Here is a 19,754-nt window from a genome sequence, read left to right as displayed (position 1 = left end):
CGTGCAGTCTCCTTCTTTGCTGTCATTCTGCAAGGGATGCTGCTGGAAGGAGGCCTAAGTGGGACTAAGGTCTGCAAACTGTGGTCAAAAAGGGAGGGGAGTAACTGTTAAAAAAAAAAACAAGTGTAGGACCCCTCCCACCATCGCGATACATATAAGTGAAGGCTTGAATCTGCTTTCTTCTAAAGTGGTGATCTGAAGACGAGCTGCACCACAACTAACTGCGCAGCCTAATCGAGATCTTGTCATAAACTGCAGTGGCGATTGTAAGTGCTGCCTTTATTTGGGCTGATCATGAATGAGCACGCACAAGAACGGCCTTGGCTGTGACCTCTTGAAATTTCAAGTGAGTTGTCTTTTCTCTGGATGCAAAGGAGGACGGACGATGGCTCACGTGGACGCCGAGTTTGCCGTCAAGGGGAGCAGCTTTGCTCGAGAGTGGAGTGGACAGCTCCAACCTGCTCTCCTGGCGACGTTTATTTTTCTTATCTGCCTGGAGGTCGGCCTGTGGGTGAGGAACCTGAAGCTGAAGAGAAGACTGCCGGGACCCTTCGCCTGGCCCGTGGTTGGCAACGCCATGCAGCTGGGCCAGATGCCTCACATCACCTTCGCCAAACTGGCCGAAAAATACGGTAACGTGTACCAGATCCGGCTGGGTTGCAGTGACATTGTGGTGCTGAATGGCGACAGGGCCATCCGTCAAGCTCTGATTCAGCACGGCAGGGAGTTTGCCGGCAGACCCAACTTTGCGTCATTTCAGTGTGTGTCGGGAGGGAAAAGCCTCACTTTCAACAGTTACAGCAAAGAGTGGAGGATGCACAGGAAAATTGCTCAATCTACCATCAGAGCGTTCTCATCTGCCAACAGTCAAACCAAAAAAGCTTTTGAGTGGCAAATTGTGGCAGAAGCGAAAGAACTGGTTGAGATTTTCCTTAAACTAGGTGCTCAGGGTCATTATTTCAACCCTTCCCATGAGCTAACAGTAGCCGCAGCTAATGTGATTTGCGCCCTGTGCTTCGGAAAACGTTACGGACACGATGATGCGGAGTTCAGAGCCTTGTTACAGAGGGTCAGCGACTTTGGACAGACGGTCGGAGCTGGCAGTTTGGTGGATGTGATGCCGTGGCTGCAGTCGTTCCCGAATCCCGTCCGCAGTGTCTTCAAGAACTTCAAACATCTGAACAAGGAGTTTTTCAAGTTTGTTCAGGGTAAGGTAGAAGAGCACAGACAGACTTTCGATCCCGAGGTAACCCGGGATATGAGCGATGCCATCATTGGGGTCATTGACGAGGCCGAGGGTGACATGGGCCTCACTCAAGGCTACACTGAGGGGACGGTGTCAGATCTCATTGGCGCAGGTCTGGATACGGTTTCCACCGCTCTTGACTGGTTATTACTTCTTCTGGTGAAACATCCTGAAATCCAAATGACACTCCACCAGCTGGTGGACAAGGTGGTGGGGCCAAACAGGCTGCCCTCTGTGGAGGACAGAGGTCATCTGGCCTATCTAGACGCCTTCATCTACGAAACAATGCGGTTCAGCAGCTTCGTGCCCGTCACCATCCCACACTCTACCACCTCGGACGTTACCATTGAGGGTCTTCGCATTCCAAAAGACACAGTGGTCTTCATCAATCAGTGGTCCATCAATCATGACCCCCTGAAGTGGAAGGACCCGCAGATATTTGACCCCTCGCGGTTCCTTGACGAAAACGGCTCCCTGGACAAGGATCTCACCAACGATGTTATGATCTTCTCCGCAGGGAAGAGACGTTGCATCGGCGACCAGATTGCCAAGGTGGAGATCTTCTTGTTCTTTGCAATCCTTCTTCATCAGTGTCACTTTGAGAAATGTCCTGATGAAGACCTGTCCCTAAATTGCGCCTATAGTTTAACGCTGAGGCCTTTGGATTTCAAAGTCACTGCCAAGCCCAGGCGAGAGCAACTTTAAACTGAAGATGGTAAAATGTATAAGCTTAAATGATTTTACAACATGCTGTAAACACTTTTGACATTTTAAATCAGAACAAGGATAAAAATTGTACAAGTTACATTTGAGTATAGTTATAGTGTTATTGGTTAACTCAGTGGTGTCCAAACTACGGCCCGGGGGCCATTTACGGCCTGCCATCCATTTTTTTTAGCGGACTGCGGTATATACTAAAAATAACTTTTGACATGGCCCGCAATGCTATTTTTTGTATTCTTATTTTTAAAGTGGACGGACATGAGTGATGGGAACTAAACATTTCTAGCCATGCAAAGATACAAATTAATTTAAAGCTGAAATAGTAACAGAAGCTCTCTTCATAACACTGATGAAATAAAAACAACTTTCAGAAACAAAAATTGTTTCTCCCCTTTCTGCTTATTGTCAAAGTCCGATTTGCGAACATATCTGCTGCTCAGTGGAGTACAATAAGTGTTAAATAATAAAATTAATGAAATAATTTAACAAAAATGATAACATAAATAATTAAAAACTGTATCTTTGTATTTTTCTGTAGTTTGGACACCCCTGGTTTAACTTATTTCACTGTCTGTGAATGGACACATAAGCAACCCTGTGTGTACTTGTTGGGATTGTTGTGTTTAGAAATTTACTGTAAATAATGCATAGCACGAATATATCCCTGGCCACTTTATTAGGTACACCTGCAAATTATGATGAAGTGCAGTATGCGCAACACTTAAACTCACTGTTATTAAGGTTAGAGATGGGCGAGTAACGATACCACGTATCGGTATCGGGCTGATACATTGCCATTTTTCAAGGTATCGGTACTCACAAGGGAGACCGTTTACGATCAGGAACTGGAGAATAAAAGAGTAGAAATTTACCATTAATTTCATGCAACTTTAAGGAAAAACGTTGTATATAGAGTTCTTTCTTTAAAATGATCTGTTATTGTTTTTTGGGGGCGGGGTCATTTATGTACTGTCAAAAATACTGGTGGTATCAGTACTTGGTATCGGCAACTACTAGTATCCGTCTGGGAAAAAAAGTGGTATCAAACATCCCTTTTCCACATAATGTACCAAAATATTTTAAATAAAATCATCTCAGCATTAGACGTAATGCCTCTAACATTGTTAACTCATTTGCTCCCAAAAATGTATAAATATGTTCTATTGTAAAAGCTGTAAATGTCCCAAAGACATATTTATACGTTTTTTATGCTAGAGCATACAGAAGGCTTTGATGCAGCATATCAACTGCAGAGAACGGTTGAAGAAATTGTTGCTATTACAAAAACGGCCAGCAGGTGGCAGCAGAGCAAAAGAGATCAACCAGGGCCATGTTGAAAAAAAAGCTAATTTACTCACAATTCTAAATAGATTTGTGAATAATGATGAAACTTAACTATATTCTAATGCTAATTGCTGCAAAACGGAAACAGATAGAAATATATTTGTTTTTCCTGGTGTAAGAAGTGGTTCTAATCTTTGTTTTGTAGCAACAGATCACAATATCATGTAGGCCTTGCAAAATCTGTCAAAATCCAGTAAAACAGCCAGGAGCGAAGAGATTGCTTCAGTAACGTACCTAATTTTGAGACCAGGGTAATAGATAACTATTTTTGTTTTATTTGTACATTATGTATAGTACAATTATGACTAATTACCACATTACCCGAGAAAAGAGCTGAATATACTGTATATAAACAGTAGTTTCTTATAATAAACTTGAGAAATATATACTTTGGAGTGTGACTAAAACCTCACAGGTAAAATAAACATCTCCACTGACTTACAAGTGAAAGTGTGGTGTGTCAGCGAGGGTAGCCAGAATTCCAAAAAAGAAAAGTCCGATGAGGTCAAGGAGATAATAATAGCACCTCATGTCTGGCGTTGTGTTGTTGTGAAAGATTAATATGTGTTACTGGCCGATGTCGCGCCTGCACTGAACCCTTAACCAGCAGGCCGTGACTCACTACATCAGCCACTCATTAATGTTTAACACAGGTCTCTCGGTTCATTTTTTTTGTGTTTTAGGTAAATTGAGAGCAGACGAGTTATTTTCAGGCCTCTGTCGATACAGTGAGTTTTATATCCTTGGAAAGAAAAAGGTTGAAATATTGTAGTGATTGTTGAAGGAAGGCAGTTTGAACGGTTTGACAAATGGAGGACAGGCAGCACAGTCCCAACACTTTTAAAAATTACTAAATCATCTTCAGGTTCTGTGACAAGTAGCTACTCCACCCTTGATTGGCTCCTGTGAGTTATCCCACTTTGGTAATTATGACAATTTATTGAATGGGGGGAAAAATACTTTTGGCTGACCTTTGCAGCTTTGTTTCTCGTGGAAAACTGTCTCCAAATTTCTGTTTTGGTTAGTTTCACAATGTTTTCATTTTTGCTGTTGTAGATGCAACCAACTGATGATATGTTATGTGCAGAATGTGAAGATTCAAAGGGGTGAATTAAGTGCATCACAACAACAGACAGTAATAGGCATAATATATATTTCTGTATATATGTGGTATGTTCGATACCACTTTTTAGTCACCAATACCGATACCAAGTACCGATACCACTAGTACTTTTGATACATAAAATTTACCCCCCAAAAAGAGACAGTTTTAAAGTTAGACCTATATATCTAATATAGCATTTTCTTTTAAAATTACATGAAATAAAATGGCAATTTTCTATTCTTCTAAATTATACTTTCTGGTTGTAAAACAGAGACCCGTATCATTCACCAAGTACCAATACCTTGAAATAAAGCCAGGTATCAGCCCATACCCGCACATCTCTCATTTTCAGTTGACAGCAAGTATCAAAATGGCCACACCCTGAGATGAATGCATGAAATTTATGGAAATTTTCTATTCTTGTAATGGCCACAAAATGCCATTAACAGCCACCGTTGTGAATACTAATACCTTGAAATAAGCTGGTGTCGGCCCGATAATCATACCTGGTATCGGTACTCGCCCATCCCAATATATATTCACTATAGTACTCATGTCATAGTCAATCATGCAATTGTACATTTTTTGTATGCACATTTTTAGGTGGATTGTTTTTTTTAAATTTGTTATCATATAATATGGTGTTTGTTTTAATATTGGACTGAAAATGTTAAGGAATTTAATATGTAAATGCAATTGTCATTTTGGCCACTGGGCAGAACAACTTCACCAAAATTGTGCTTTCTCCTCTATAGAATGAATGCATTAGAAAATCCAGATGGTGGGATAAATTGTGGTTGCTTTTCTGGTTGTTAAGTTTCAGTTTTAAGGTGACATACATCTGTATTCATGACTTACATAGAAGTAAACAATGTGTCACAGCAGCTAATTACACTTCTCTACTTTTGCCAAATAACATTCCAATATTGTGTTTACGTTGTGTTGAAATATGTCCTACCTTAAAGTATATTAGATCAATATTAGTCCAAGTGTGCGTTAGCTGCTTATCATCCTTATCATAACTTTGGCTTTACTTTACTTGGTGCTAAATCCCCCTCGCAGGAGCAGCCCTGTGAAGGAAGCTTGTTTTTGCTGACATTCTGTCCTCGACAAGTTCTCCATCACGTTCTAACTTTTGCTCTGACACCGCAAGGACCTCAGAGGGAGGAACGGGCAGGCCGACCTCCCCGGTTTCCAACTTCCCAAAACATACATGATTTCTGTCCAGTTGAAAGGTTCCCTTTCACCTCCTGAGTTTTGCGGCCCCCCCACAGCTTATGACCTGCAAAGTTTGACTCCTGAGAGAAAAACAAAATATGTACAAGCTGACAGTTTTTCTCTTGGGGGTTATTCACATTGCTGCAGAGCGAGTCTCCCACACGCATGTCTCCGCTAACACCATTCCAGCTCGGCTGTCGGAGCTCTGCCAGTTTTTTTTTTCTTCTTAACATGCACACGAGAGTCATTTCTAGATGACACACAGTGGGGTAGAGTTATTTCTTCCCTCATCTTCTACTGGAACACATGCGGAAAATTGTGTCTGCGTATTGGCTGGTGTCTGTCAGTCTTTCCTACAAGGCTGCCCTCGACACCAACGTATTCACCGCAACTTCACTTCTTATCCAAATTGTTGCCGACAAAAGAAAATACAGCTGTAATTCTGCGGGTTCCGAGCCAAAGCATAAACATAAAAACAGAATGAATCACTCTTTTGTTAAAAAAAAGAAAAGACATACGGTATCCATAGAAGGGCAAGAAGTATTAGTGTCATGATTAAGAAAATAAGTACATATAATAATGACAGTTATATCACCATCTTCAATCAATCAAATGTGTTTAAAATACTTAAAAACAAGTATGTGCATTTAATATGAATTACTCCAGTGTATTCGAAAGAGGTTCACTCACTTTATCCCATTTGAATGACATGCATAAAGTTAATGTATTTACAATACCTCAAATCAATGCATTTCAAATTTTTAACCAGACATTTAGATTTTCTTGCATACAAAGACCCCAAAACGGCATATTTGTTCAACCATTAAAAGAGGAAGTCAACCTTAAACATTTCTTATGTGTGACCTCACTAGTCTAAATATGACATTCTGATTAATACTACATTTGTGGAATGTGTTATGCAGCAAAAAAGATTTGCATCTCAGGGGACGGCCATTTTGCCACTTAGTGTCGACTGAAGATGACATCACAGTTGCTCAGGCAACGACCAATCACAGCTCACGTGTTTGCTGAAGCTGAGCTGTAATTGGTTGTTACCTGAGACCTGAGCAACTTTGATGTCATTTTCACTTGACAGCAAGTGGCAAAATGGCCGCCTTCTGATATTGATAAAAACTGCTGGATTTTGCTGCATAACTCATATTCCACTAACACAGTATTAACCAGAATGCCGTGTTTAGACTAGTGGGGGCAGGTAAAACATATTGTAAAGAAAATATTTGACTTGACTTTAAATAATACTCAATAGGGGCAAAACATTACATTTACGAATGAGTCAAAACATACATTAGTGGTCGGACTAGATAAGTTTTCAACTTCTTCCCAAATGAAAACGACATCACAGTTGCTCAGGGTCAGGAAGCAATCGGTCATGGATCACCTGTTTTCTGACTTTGTGTCAGGTGACAGTGAGCACACAAAAAAAGAAGCACCATTTGAACATTTTCAAGTAGTAAAAATTGATAGTCATAATTAGAGAGAAAAAAAGATCGCATAAAGATCCAGTGACGACAATCCTGCATTCCTCCATGGGTTAAAAAAAAGAAAGAAGATTATTTATTCCCCAAACAAATTGTAATTTGCACTCTGACCATAATATATTCCATTGTTTTCCTGTGATGTTCCATTGGTTCCCCTCCCAAAAAAAAAACATTTTCCCCATTTCCCACTGTGGGATTATGTCATAGACATAAACACTAAGTAAAAACCTTTTATATTGTTCCAATTGACATCATAATGACTTTGCAGCACCAATGTCTGGTTGAATCTATATTGTGGTATGGGTCAAATAACCAATAAGCCGTCAAATTGTTCCTGTTTTGGAAGACAAGCAATTGTAAAACCGTGACGTGAAGTGACCCGTTTCACTAAACATTCGCCCGTGAGCTCTCAGGGCGTAACGCTGAGCACCGAAGGACCTTTTCTTATAAAATCATACTTTCCAAGCGATTATTTTCAAGAGGCGTGGAAGAAAGTGCTCCATGTTGATCAGTGTGGCCAAACGCTAACATGTATTCTGTCATTGTTTATGTCGTGTGTTTTTTTCCCTTTGGTATGGAATCATGGCAACAATGTTGCTATTAATCTGACGTCTAGCATACACTGACCAGCCACATCATTAGGTACGCTTGCCAGTGGGGGTCAATACAAGAACTAAAAAAAAAAAGCCCTCACAAAGGTGATGCTCAATTTGAGGCCAGTTTTACTCTTTTTTTAAATTTTTTATAATTTTGTCTCTATTGTGACAAATGTTCATTTCATGGCCATTTCATTTCTGTCTAACAAATCATGCAAGTGATTTGATGTTGTGACATCTAATTTTATTGGACAAACCAAAATAATTTTAATGCATGCGTCAATGTCCATATCTTTTTTTTTTTTTTTCATCCACAGAAAATTGTATCTTGATTTCAGTCCATAATCAAGAAATGTTTTTTCTTTTGTTTCTTTGACAAAAATCTACAAGGGGTATGATTCTCAAAAGCAGTGCAAGAGGTCCCGGTTTGAGATCCTGGACGAGCCCCCAATATGTTACGGCCAGCTCTGCTCCACAACAAATAAAGTTGTCACTGTTGTTTGAACATTTTAGTTTAATATTAAATAGTCAATACTGTATACAAATAATATTGAAATTAAATGCATGTTCTTATTGCACTTAAATATAAAATATTTGTATTAATATTTATATTAAAGGTGTCAGGCGATACAATTTTTAAATCGTAATTAACCGCATGACTTCAATAATTAACTCACAATTAAGCGCAAATTAATATCACATTTTATATCAAAATTTATATCTAAATTTACAATAAAATGTACAATAATTTGTTCCTCTAATTTTTCATACTCTATAAAAGTGGGAAGAAATGCTAACCTAATAGAAATATGGTTGACTTTTTTTTTTTGTCATTGATACAGTAAGTCATAAAATTGTTTTAAAATTAAAAATATGTATTGCACTGTAAAAAACGAGTGTGACATTGATTTGTGTTGAGGTCATTTTTCTGTCACTCCATGGCATAATTGCGTTTGTAAGACAATGGTGAAAGCTCAGTGCATTTTTCTTTTCATATTAAGAGCTATCTAATCTTTAACATGAATTAACTTGTGAAATTCAGCATTTTTTCAATTTTATATGATTTTAAATGTTTATATTACTTGAAAATAGAATTATAGGTAATAATTTAAAAATAATTATATTGACGGTCGAATTTCAGCCAATTTTTGGTGCCCCCAAGAGTCCACGGTGCCCTTTTCATCGGCCTATCTTGTCTGATGGGCCCTGCACTACGATATAGTGCATCATCTGATATATGTAACGTGTGCAGCGGCCCAGGCAGAATTTCTGACTTACTTACTTAGAAAAGGATGTAAACTACACACCCACTCACAAATAATTGATGTTCTCACTTATCTCCTAATAAATCGTTGTGGAACTTTAAAGCATGTGCACCTGGTGGTCCAGCAGCGTTGACGGACCGTCAATCTCGTGCGTTGTCAGAGACGGAAGGAGTCGACCCAGACGATGACGAATCGCCAGCACCATTCCTTTGGACAATCGTGGATTCTATTCAAGACACAGAGCAGATGTCTGATGTGTTTTGAAATACATTTTTGATTTTTTTTTTTTAATTTATAGCTCTCTAGGTTATATCACGTAACAGAATAACATTGAGAAATGCTCAAGGGAGTGATTTTGCCTCCCTTATTGGTAATTTAAAGGTCTGCAAATCATCAACGGACAAAAAAATATATCTTATGTTGATAGTAATTTGACTCACTGTAAATAATAAGATTCCGAAATATTTTCACAGTATTGAAAAGTTTATTATATTAGGTATACATTTAATTTATGATTATACTAGTAATTTTCCACATGGTTTGTTTTAAATAAAACAATTCACAAGTTTCAAAGCAAAAAAGCATATGGTAACAAGATAAATGTAACTGTTATTGTGACATTTAAACTCAATAACAGTTCAGAAAGTAACAATTCTGAGACAACTTGTAAAGTATGTAAGAATGAGAGACACTTATTATGATGAACATGCCATGACCTCAGGATGTTGATTATTTATGGATATACTTCAGTTTCATGGTGTCCTCACATATGTATTGCATATAGCCCGTTATTTAACAAGCCACCAATAATTCATCGCCAATACTGCAGCATAAGCGTTGCCCTGTCTGTCACTTTCACGCTACTCTGCTCCAAGCTCTCGTCTCAAAACTGCTTCGAGCCAGACCAAAACAATTCAGCAATAAGCTATTTGCGTCTGCGGCGTTTAATTTTCGGTTGTTTTCGCATGCTCCTTTTGTAGTGGGCTCTGATTGCCTGACAGAATTCCCGCCACTCGCTGAGGAAATAACGGCTGACCACTCTGCTGAAAATATGTCGCTCTGTTAAGACTCTGAACATGCAGGCATGTTGTTGACAGCGTGAGTGGTTTTGTTTCTGAATGACAATTGAATCGGTTTCACTTCACTTTCGCTTTACTGTGACTAACTTGGCGGATGAATAAAAAAAAAAAGATATTGACATCACATGAAATGAAAATGTATTCATAGTTTCTTCAGTATGTTCACAGTGTGCTACTCATATATACCTACACCGCATAATTGGTCAACTGTATATTATTTCCACAAATTCCCTGGCAAGGTCCACAGTAGCTTTTCCTGTTTAGGCTTATGCCCCAAAACGCTTTGGGTTAGGGAAATATTATGGCTTGGTTGTCTTGGTTGCAGTAACAACAAGAACTACAAACAAACAGCTCCTCTTGCATTTAATAGCCTTGTGTTTTGTCAAAAGTGCACGTTATTTTGCAGCAGGCGATGTCTCCCGTTTTGGTGCGGCCTACACCTCACTTCAGCTCCACATTTCTTTTTCTCAAGAGATGCACCTGAAACATGTGCTGTCTACTGAACATGTAGTCATGCTACTGAGACATAATGTACCTTATTACTTTATTCAGCATGCATAGGAATTAGCAAATCGAGCTCAAAAGACACCCCTGCAACAAAATTAGAGCTAACTTGCTCAACAAAGTGAATTGTTTCTTATGGTTAGTGCACTGTAGCATTCAGTGGTGGAAAGCCACAAAAAAACAAAAAAAAATTCTATATTTTGTTAGTGTAGATTTTCAGGTATCTTTACATATTTTTTTATTTTATTTTTTTTACTTCAACTTTTAGTTACTCATGCTGCATTCAAGGAAGGTCAGGACTCGGAAGTCGGATTTGTCCCAGTAAGCTTTACCTCGTTCCAACCAGAAAGTAAACAACCAAAACGGCGGATAGTGATACATTTTTTTTATTTTGGTCCTCAAAACTTGCCTTTGTGTAATTTTGCTACATTTATTGTATTTATCTTATTCCATAAGCCTTCCTTACAGTTCAGTAGCTCACCGTATAATTTCAGGCAGGGAGACAGCGGCATATTGTCACGCACGTTGTGTTACGTCAAGTCATGTTCCGTCAAGTCATGTTCCTGGTTTGAAGTCGGAAAAGTCCGACTTCCCACTTTCCTCGAATGCAGCACAAGTTCACAATATTAGCAAAACTAAGTGAGCATATTTTGATAGCATAAAAGTCAAGCTAATGCTAACAAGCTCTCAAACTAGGTGAACAGACATTACCAACTTAACTAGGACTATCCCCTATTCCCGGGTTTTGTCCCGATATTTATGCAGGTCCCATCCCAACGTCCTGTATTTTCAGTCCAGTCAGCAAACCAATTGTTTGGGCCATGTGCCTGTCAATCACACAGTTGTCATAGCGATTCATATGTGTTTTCACCATAGCGGAATTAAAGAACTACTTCCTGATTCTGTGTCCAAGCATCATGGGAAATGTAGTCCTACTAGCCTAACACTGCAGTCTCCAAAAAGGTTGTACAGCATAATGGTGAGTGCATGGAATTGTTTAGCGCTGTTGAACTGTCAACCAAGATAAAACTTAGCATTAGCTAAAGCAATAACACAACCACCGGTTAGTTCCTGGTGAATATTTATTGTATAATTAATTTTCAGCAAAATTGCAGTGTCCTGATTTTTCTTTTTGAAAATATGGTAACCCAATCGCAACTTGCAAGCAACAAAATGTGACATGTGACCCCCCCCCCCAGTTTGCCAGGTTATTGAATTTAATTATCTTTTACACTAAAGTTTCTTATTCAAGTATCTGTTGTTCTAATTCTTCAGTACAGAGTGTACTTTTGCCACCACTGGTATCGTGAAATTGGCCATATTTTCCCAATGTCATCTCACCATATTAATAAAAAACACGCTTCCAACAAAAAAAACGCCTACTTCATCAACTCAAATACGTCTGTGTTTGTTTCTTGACTCAATTATCAGACAAGTTGGAGAATCTTTGTGCGGGACTTCATCCACTCAAATACGTCTGTGTTTGTTTCTTGACTCAATTATCAAAACAAGTTGGGGAATCTTTGTGCGGGACTCTATGTAAGGAGTAAGGAGGCCTTTCAAGATGCATAGAGTGCGTCTCAGAAGGCCACTTGAGCTGGAGCGGAGGTGTGGATCATAAAGAATAACACTGAGGATGAAGTGTGCTTATAGGGATGATGGTTTCAAGGGTTTGGAGACAAACGCTTACTCCGCCTGGCAGCATTGGAGGCCTTGGCTCGGGTTCGACTCCAGTGTGAGAAGCCCAGCTCTAATCCTCCCAGGGAAAAACTGAGGAGACACCAAAGCCGATCATGCTTCGACTATTTATGTGGCCTTATTGTGTCCACCAAAGTAAGCCAAAGGAAAAATACGACATGTCAAAGCCATGACTTGCCAATATGTGTCATATGCAATAATAGCTTTACTGTTTAGAGTTATTTGTTGCAGCCAGATCATCAGCACCAACCACTTAGATTTTGGATTGAGCTGTTAAGTGAAGAACAGCATAATGGATGACAACAACAAATACACATTACAGGATCCAAGCTGTGACGGGTGACTTCATAGCATTATGTAATGCTGTTGGCCTCGTGCCAGACCCCCAGACAGCGACACTGCAGAGACATTCAGGTGCATGTCGCACAGCACGCAGCCTAGACTTGAATCCTGACACAACAATGCGTGACTGGGTGCCTCTGTTGTTCAGGGTTAATAATGTGTATGATTGCCTATACACGAAACATTTCTATGTACATTAAAGGCCACATGCACAAGCATGGACATTTTGACTGTATTTTTTATGCCACACTATTTTCATAGCTGACAAAGCTTTTCTCAATCCCGCCTAGACACCCTGCATTCAGGTCAGAATTGACCAAAACTGTATCAGATGAATACTGTGTAAAATGAATACTCTACTTAATGGAAAGATGACAGTCAAAATTATACTTATTTATATTTATTATATAAGTATATATTAGGGCTGGACGATTATGGAAAATAATGTAATTTTTTTTCCTAAAAATTGATTGCAATGCGATTTTTTTTTAAATATCTAAACTATATTTCAAGGTCTTACTCTCTTGTACAATTGATACATATCTCGATATATTTCAAAATGCACTCAAATCTCTTAAATTAAAAAATGATTTTCCAGTTTAAGCCCATTTTTGTTGAGGTTGTCAGAACAATGCATTTTACCTGAACAATCACACCAAATTGCTTGAGCTTCAATAAAAAAAAAAAATATATTTAAATACTAAAAATTAGGGCTGTCAAAACCAAAGCGTTAATTCTGGAGATTAATTTAAAATCAAGCGCTAAAAAATTGTACTTAGTTAACTCGGTTTTATTTACTTCCTGTTATGACCAATAATCTGCAGCCAAACTTCGGCACTGGCGTGAAGATGGACAAACACAGACTACAGGTAGTTTTACTTTCAATTTTACTCGACATTTGTTGAATGAATTAAAGTCAATTAATCACAATTAATTAGGGAAAATTATGCGATTCATTTAAAAAAATGTAATCACTTGACAGCCCTAGTAAAAATGCAGGAGTGAACATTAGGGACCTCAAAACGTTTCCCAATATGAACTTTTTGAGTTCAGTTCCGCTACATCGCTCCGTTTGCAGTGAGCTAATCTTTACAGCAGCTCACTCCTGGGGGAACGGAGCTCAAAATGAAGGACAACAGAGACAATATTTAGTTTTGTCAACCAGTGCCCATGGCGAAACATGAGGCATCCACAAACTGCCCTCAAAAAAACAGCTCCATCCAGAGCACACCCCAGAGACGGGAGTCGGGGTGTCTGCTCCAATTCTCCAAACCAGCATCACATTGCGGGGAGAAACCATTAAGCCAGTGCTGGACTTTGGCTGACTCTCCAGTAGCACAGGCGTCGAGGCATACCACCGCAACCCTCCCTCTTCTCTTCCCTTTACTCCTCCCACGCTCACTCCCACCCCCTGCCGTGTTGTCTGCCAGGAACGGAGATGTATGGGCCTCTGCTGAGAACTGCCTCCAAGGTAGCCGTCCTCGCCTCTGCCAGCAAAAATAAGACATTCTGCACTTTCTTTCACTCTCTCTCACCTTCTCTCCATCCCGTCTTTCAGCATCACAATGGTCAAAAAGCTGCCAGGAGCTGCAGCCAACAATAGTTCAATCCACTTTGCCCCCAATTCCCCTTTTGGCTTCTGGACTTGGCCCAGGAGAATTTATACCGAAAGGGGGCCAACAGTTTTTGTGTTCTCAGAAATACGTTACTACGTACACACTGGAGCACTTGTTGCCTGAATTGTTAGTTTGACAAAATGAGTCCAATACAGCACTTTGAAAATGAGACTAAGCCAATGTCTTCAGCACAGATGTGAGATAAGACTACACGAATATCAGCGTGTACAAATAAGCCAGACACTTAAACGCACGCAAAATCACCGTGGTAGGAACGCGCAATTGACCTATTCAGGCTGTAAGGCCCCCGGCGATAATGGAAACAGCAACAACGACATGCTCCTCAGTAATCTTTATCCTAACTTAAACCTGAATCCAATCACGACTCTCTTCCAAATTCTTAATCCCCAGACAGCCACTTTTCAAACTCAGGACAAGAGTTCCTAAATTTGGACGATATTTGTTATTCCTGGGACATGTGACCATTCCAAGGATTGAAGAGGAAGGAAATAAACAGCACAGAAATTTTGGCTCAGTTGGGAAAAGGAAAGCTAAATGTTCTGCAACCTTCCGCCCATCCATCTATTTCTACAGTGTTTGCCCTCATTAGGTGAGCTAGAGCCGGTCCCAGTTGACTTTGGGTGAGAGGACTGGTTGCCAGTCAATCATGGGATACAGGTTTGGAGTTTAGCACATCTGCCTCATATTCCGGGGTGCGGACCTCATGCGGCCTTCCTGTGTGGCGTTTGGATTTTCTCCCCGTACGTGTGTGAGTTTTGTGTGGTGACTCCGGCTTCCTCCCACATTCCAGAAACCGAGCAGGTTTGAAGACTTTAAATCAACCATAGGCAAAATGTGATGGTGAATTGTTGTTTGTCTATGTTTGACCTGCAGTTGGGTCAAAAATAACTTAATTGGGTCAAAAAGGGACCGACCCAATGTTTTGGGTTATTTCTTAAACCAAGAATTTGAGTGAAATGAATAACACACCAAACAACCCAAAAACTGGGTTGTAAACATTTTCTCTTCATTTTTTTTGTTGTCAAAATGAATAGACCACAAAACAACCCAAAACCCAAACAACCCAAAATATTGGGTTTTGGGGTTGTCCTTTTCACCCAGGTTTTTGGTTTACATGCATAACCCAAAGATGCTGTGGTCCCAAAGAAATTGTGTTGTTTTGTGGGTAATTCATTTGACCCAACTTTTTTGTTCAAATAAGTAACTAAAAATGTTGGGCTGGTTCCCCCAAAAATGTTTTGGGTTAATTTCTTAAAGCAAAAAGTTGGTTGAAGTGAGAAACACACAAAACAAATCAAAAAGTAGGTTGTAAACATTTTCTCTTAATTTTTGTTGTTGTCAAAATGAATAGACCACAAAACAACCCAAACTATTGGTTTTGGGGTTATTTTTTTTCACTCAGCTTTTAGGTTTACACGCATAACCCAAAGAGCTGGGTCGATCCCAACAAAATTGGTTGTATTGTGGGTTATTCATTTGAACCAACTTTTTAGGTCAAATATAAAAACCAAAATGTTGGGTCGGTTCCCAAAAAAATGGGTTTTATGGGTTATTCATTAGACCCAACTTGTTTTAGAAAAATAAACCAAAACATTGAGTTGGTCCCTTTTTGACCCAATTAGGGTTATTTTTGACCCAACTGTTTTTAGAGTGTGTATATATAAACAAATGTCATCAAGATGCAGTGCAGTTCTATACTATCTATTTATTTAACTAGACAGCTGCAAAGAAATACTGATTTTTATTTTTATTTTTTGTGTCAGTGTTTTGACAAGATTAATTATGACTACGTTGATCCCTGATGAATACATCCTTGCTGATTTCTCACTCTGGATATATAAACATTCATGAGCTAGCTTGTGTTTTCCTGAACAGAGCAGCTGAGAAAACAGCACTTTCTACACAACCTGCAAGAGGAGGAAACTCTGGCAACAATGAAATTGTAGCGCTCACATCCCATAACACTCATTTGGTTTGTCCCCATGTGGCCGTCACTCCTTCTCCTCAATTCATAAAACACTGCACGGAAAGCATGCAGTCTATGACTGATTTATGAGCAATCATCAAAACTAAGTACTGATGCTGGTGTAGCACATGAGCTCTGATTGTGAAGACGAAGAACTCGGTTGATTTCACAGGAAAAACATACTCATGGCGGCAGTCCAGCCAAATCCAGTTCCATAATAATGGGAGATTTGTTTTAATTTCAAACCGAGAAATCTAAGGGCTGAACAATATTGGGATTTTTTTTTTTTAAGATTAGAAGAATTTTCCATTAATAAGAAGTGGTAAAAAAAAAAAAAAGTCTTATTTCTTCCAGTTTTTTTCATACCAGGTTCACATCTGCATGAAACTTTTACTAATGCAAAATCATACACAATTATCTTAGTCTTAATAGGATGGACTCTCAAGTCAAAAAGATCACTTTGATCTACGAGTCAATATCTGTATCCTTTTGCCAAAACATTAAAAGTTAATTTTGCTATTTGAAAGTTGTGCTTATTTCCAGTTTGCACAAAATCACTTGGACAGAAACACGTCAGTAATGACTCAGCTGTCCCCTCAGCTACAATCGTTTGTCTCCAACACCACTTTTTCTTCACACTCACTGTCCTCATCATCAGCCTCGTTTCCAGTCCCGCTGCCTGGCCAACAACAATTCCCAAACCAAAATAAGATGATAATATACAATAAATTACAACCATTCATCTTGCCTATGAGCCATCAAACTCGATTGATAGTGCTTTATATGTCATAACACATCATTACGACTTTAACTTAGGTCTCCAAGTACTGATTTATGTAGCTAGCCAATATGTGTAATTGTGTATGTGAAAAGGGAAGTGAGCTTTCATCAGGTCTGTCGTACATTCCGATACAGTCACACATTTGCAAGTGCTTATTGCGTTAAATGCTTAAACGCTGAAGCCAGCAAAATGTGTCTGCTTTACAGGTCCATTAAAATGACTTGCTTCATTGGAGGCACTGCAGGATAAAGCCAGAATGTTTCTGTATTGAAAGTGACTGCACTCGGGCTGAATTTTTCTACAGCGGTGTGCCGGAATGGAAACATTCACGTGACGGAGGACGAAATGTACATCAAATCTTCTGACCTTCACATAGCTGAGTTATGAATGCTGATGACAGAATTGCAGATATGAAGTCAATTTAAATCCATTTGCCGTGCTAGTACTCGTTGGACAGCTAATGCCAGGCCAAGTTTGTGGAAATTTCCTGGAACATATATTGTTATGTATTCTTATTTTAATAATAAGTTAGACTACCTTTGTGAATGAGAGATGAGTTTTCATGTATTTATTTATTTTTGCAAAAACAAAGCATTAACTGTGACAATCATTCTCTTTAATCAAACTTTGTTTGACTGAGGGCTATTAAAACATTTTTATCATGGAGTAACTAATGTTTTTAAGGAATTTGAGACAAACATCTCTTCACTAATTACAGGCCAGCCGCCTTGTTATCACAATTCTCAAAGATTTTTGGAAAAACTGTACGTTATATTATTTGTTTGAGACAAATAAAGATCCGATCAGATCAAATCAAATCAAATCAAATTGCTCTTTGGGGACTGGAGAGCATTATTAATTGTTAAGTAGGCTTAAAGTACATTCGGAGGAAACAATGCGAAAATATAATGTGTTGTGTATATGCAGTTCAGAAAATGTAAGCTTTTATCTCTGAAATGCTATCTTATTTATAAAAATAAAAAAAAGGGAAAACAGAACCGGTTTCATACTCCAAATTAATGACCGAGTTTTACACTCTTGATGATGCATATTAACCAATGACAGAAGTGACAAAATAATATACTGCAGCAGGACAGGAGAAAGCAAACTTGGTTATTAAACGGTTGTTTAATGAGCCCGTTTTAGTGGGTTGCAATTTTTAGGAGTGCAATATATAAAGGTTTTTTTTTTTAATCATCACATGCTTATTTTGATTACAAAAGACTTTTTGACTCGTGAGTCATGATTGTTGAAATGCATTTTCTCTTTAACAGAGCTCAATATTATGACCAAAATGTCTACTTGTGTCGCCTCACATGACTTAAAATGTCTAAGTAAAATAAAATGTACATGAAGTAGATGGAAAAAAAAAAATTCAAGCCCTTTATTGCTTTTGCTGGGTTGTTCACTTGATTTGCCAAATTCCTATGGCTTTACCAAAGTTATACTGATGTTGAAGTGGTTGCAGCTTGCAACATTCTTCTCAGATAAGTGCTGAGAGGAAGCAAAGTTTTCATGTTCCTAATCAGACTCATTCGCTCACCTGGCATTCTATTGAAATGGGTGGCACAAGGAACCCGGGGGGAAGGGAGTATGTTTTTTTTTTTTTAAATAGAGGAACTACACAGGAAGGCAGAGCATGCATGAAAGAAAAATAATCCTCCCAAATGAGCGCAACCGGTGGGACAAAATACATGCGCTAACCCGGGCAAGCGGCCAAGTCAAACAGCCATAGGGGGGCAAAAGGGAAAAGTGAGGGTTCAAATAGAGTCGATGGAAGGTGGAGGGGGCTCATTTGCATAAAGATAGGGACAAAACTAAGACGCCAGGTGGGGCGCTGGGAATTGTGCTGCGGTTCTTTTATGGGAACAGTGTGTCTGGTTGCACGGCAACATGGAGCCACTTGTTTAATGGTGCTTAACAAACACAAACGAAGAAGATTACTTTGGAAATGTAATTGGTTGCAGTTACAAGTAACTAATTACATTTGATTACGTTTTGCTTTAAGCATTTTCACCTAATATATGGTCATATATGACCATATATTAGGTGAAAATGTGAAAATATATATATGACCATATAATAGGGGTGTCAAAATGAGTGTGTTTCTTTATCAGCACTACTGTATTTTTTTAACGTTCGATTAATGACCGCCACTTACTTGGAAAGCCTGTACTGGGAGAATTGAAGTCACAATGAAGCAGACACGTCAAAATTTAGCAGTAATAAATTGAATATTAATGCATATATTTGTGGAGACTGGGTTCAAGTTGTGTTTTACAATTATAATAATGTGCAGAATTTGTCAACTTACTTCATGTTAAATATTAGATAGCACTGAGCTGTCACCAATGTCTTACAAATGCAATTATGCTATCCAGTGGCAGAAAAATGACCAATTAACACAAATCAATATCACACTCGGTGCATCTTTTTAATTTTAACAAAATTTTCTGAATTATTATGAAACTACTTAATAAATCAATGCAGCAATATTTTTTATTAGTTTACATTTTTTTCCCATGTTTATGTTAACAAGAGTATAAAAACGTATTTAAAATTTTAAATATGTTTTACTATACATTTCATTGTACATTTAATAATGATATAAAATTTGTGATTGTGTGTAATTGTGAGTTAACTATTGAAATCATGTGATTACTTATGATTAAAAAATGTAATCGCCTGACACCCCTAATATACACACACCACCAGTCACCGCTGTTGATGATAATCCCAAATTTTTGTGGC

At 38.6% G+C, this 19,754-nt stretch overlaps 2 protein-coding genes across 3 annotated transcripts in view; one reads left to right on the top strand and one right to left on the bottom strand.

The window, feature by feature from the left end:
• The first annotated feature begins 385 nt into the window (after nucleotides 1-385).
• On the top strand, nucleotides 386-2,323 carry cyp1c2 (cytochrome P450, family 1, subfamily C, polypeptide 2). Its single transcript, XM_077555374.1, has one exon. The coding sequence runs from the start codon at nucleotides 386-388 to the stop codon at nucleotides 1,949-1,951; it is 1,566 nt and encodes a 521-aa protein (XP_077411500.1). The 3' UTR covers nucleotides 1,952-2,323.
• Nucleotides 2,324-8,877: 6,554 nt separating this feature from the next.
• Nucleotides 8,878-19,754, bottom strand: part of dnajc17 (DnaJ (Hsp40) homolog, subfamily C, member 17) — a 61,933-nt gene continuing 51,056 nt past the window's right edge. The window contains exon 12 of one of the 2 annotated variants that reach the window (XR_013290475.1): nucleotides 8,878-9,222. The gene's annotated coding sequence lies outside the window, so the exon portion shown is untranslated. The remainder of the gene's footprint in view (nucleotides 9,223-19,754) is intronic. The other variant, XR_013290477.1, reaches the window with a different exon arrangement.

This window comes from Vanacampus margaritifer, chromosome 1 (genome assembly GCF_051991255.1).
Source record: "Vanacampus margaritifer isolate UIUO_Vmar chromosome 1, RoL_Vmar_1.0, whole genome shotgun sequence".
In the NCBI taxonomy this organism is placed as follows: Eukaryota; Metazoa; Chordata; class Actinopteri; order Syngnathiformes; family Syngnathidae; genus Vanacampus; species Vanacampus margaritifer.
The sequence above is the reverse complement of the archived record's forward strand: the minus strand, read 5'-3'. Positions and strand labels throughout refer to the sequence as shown.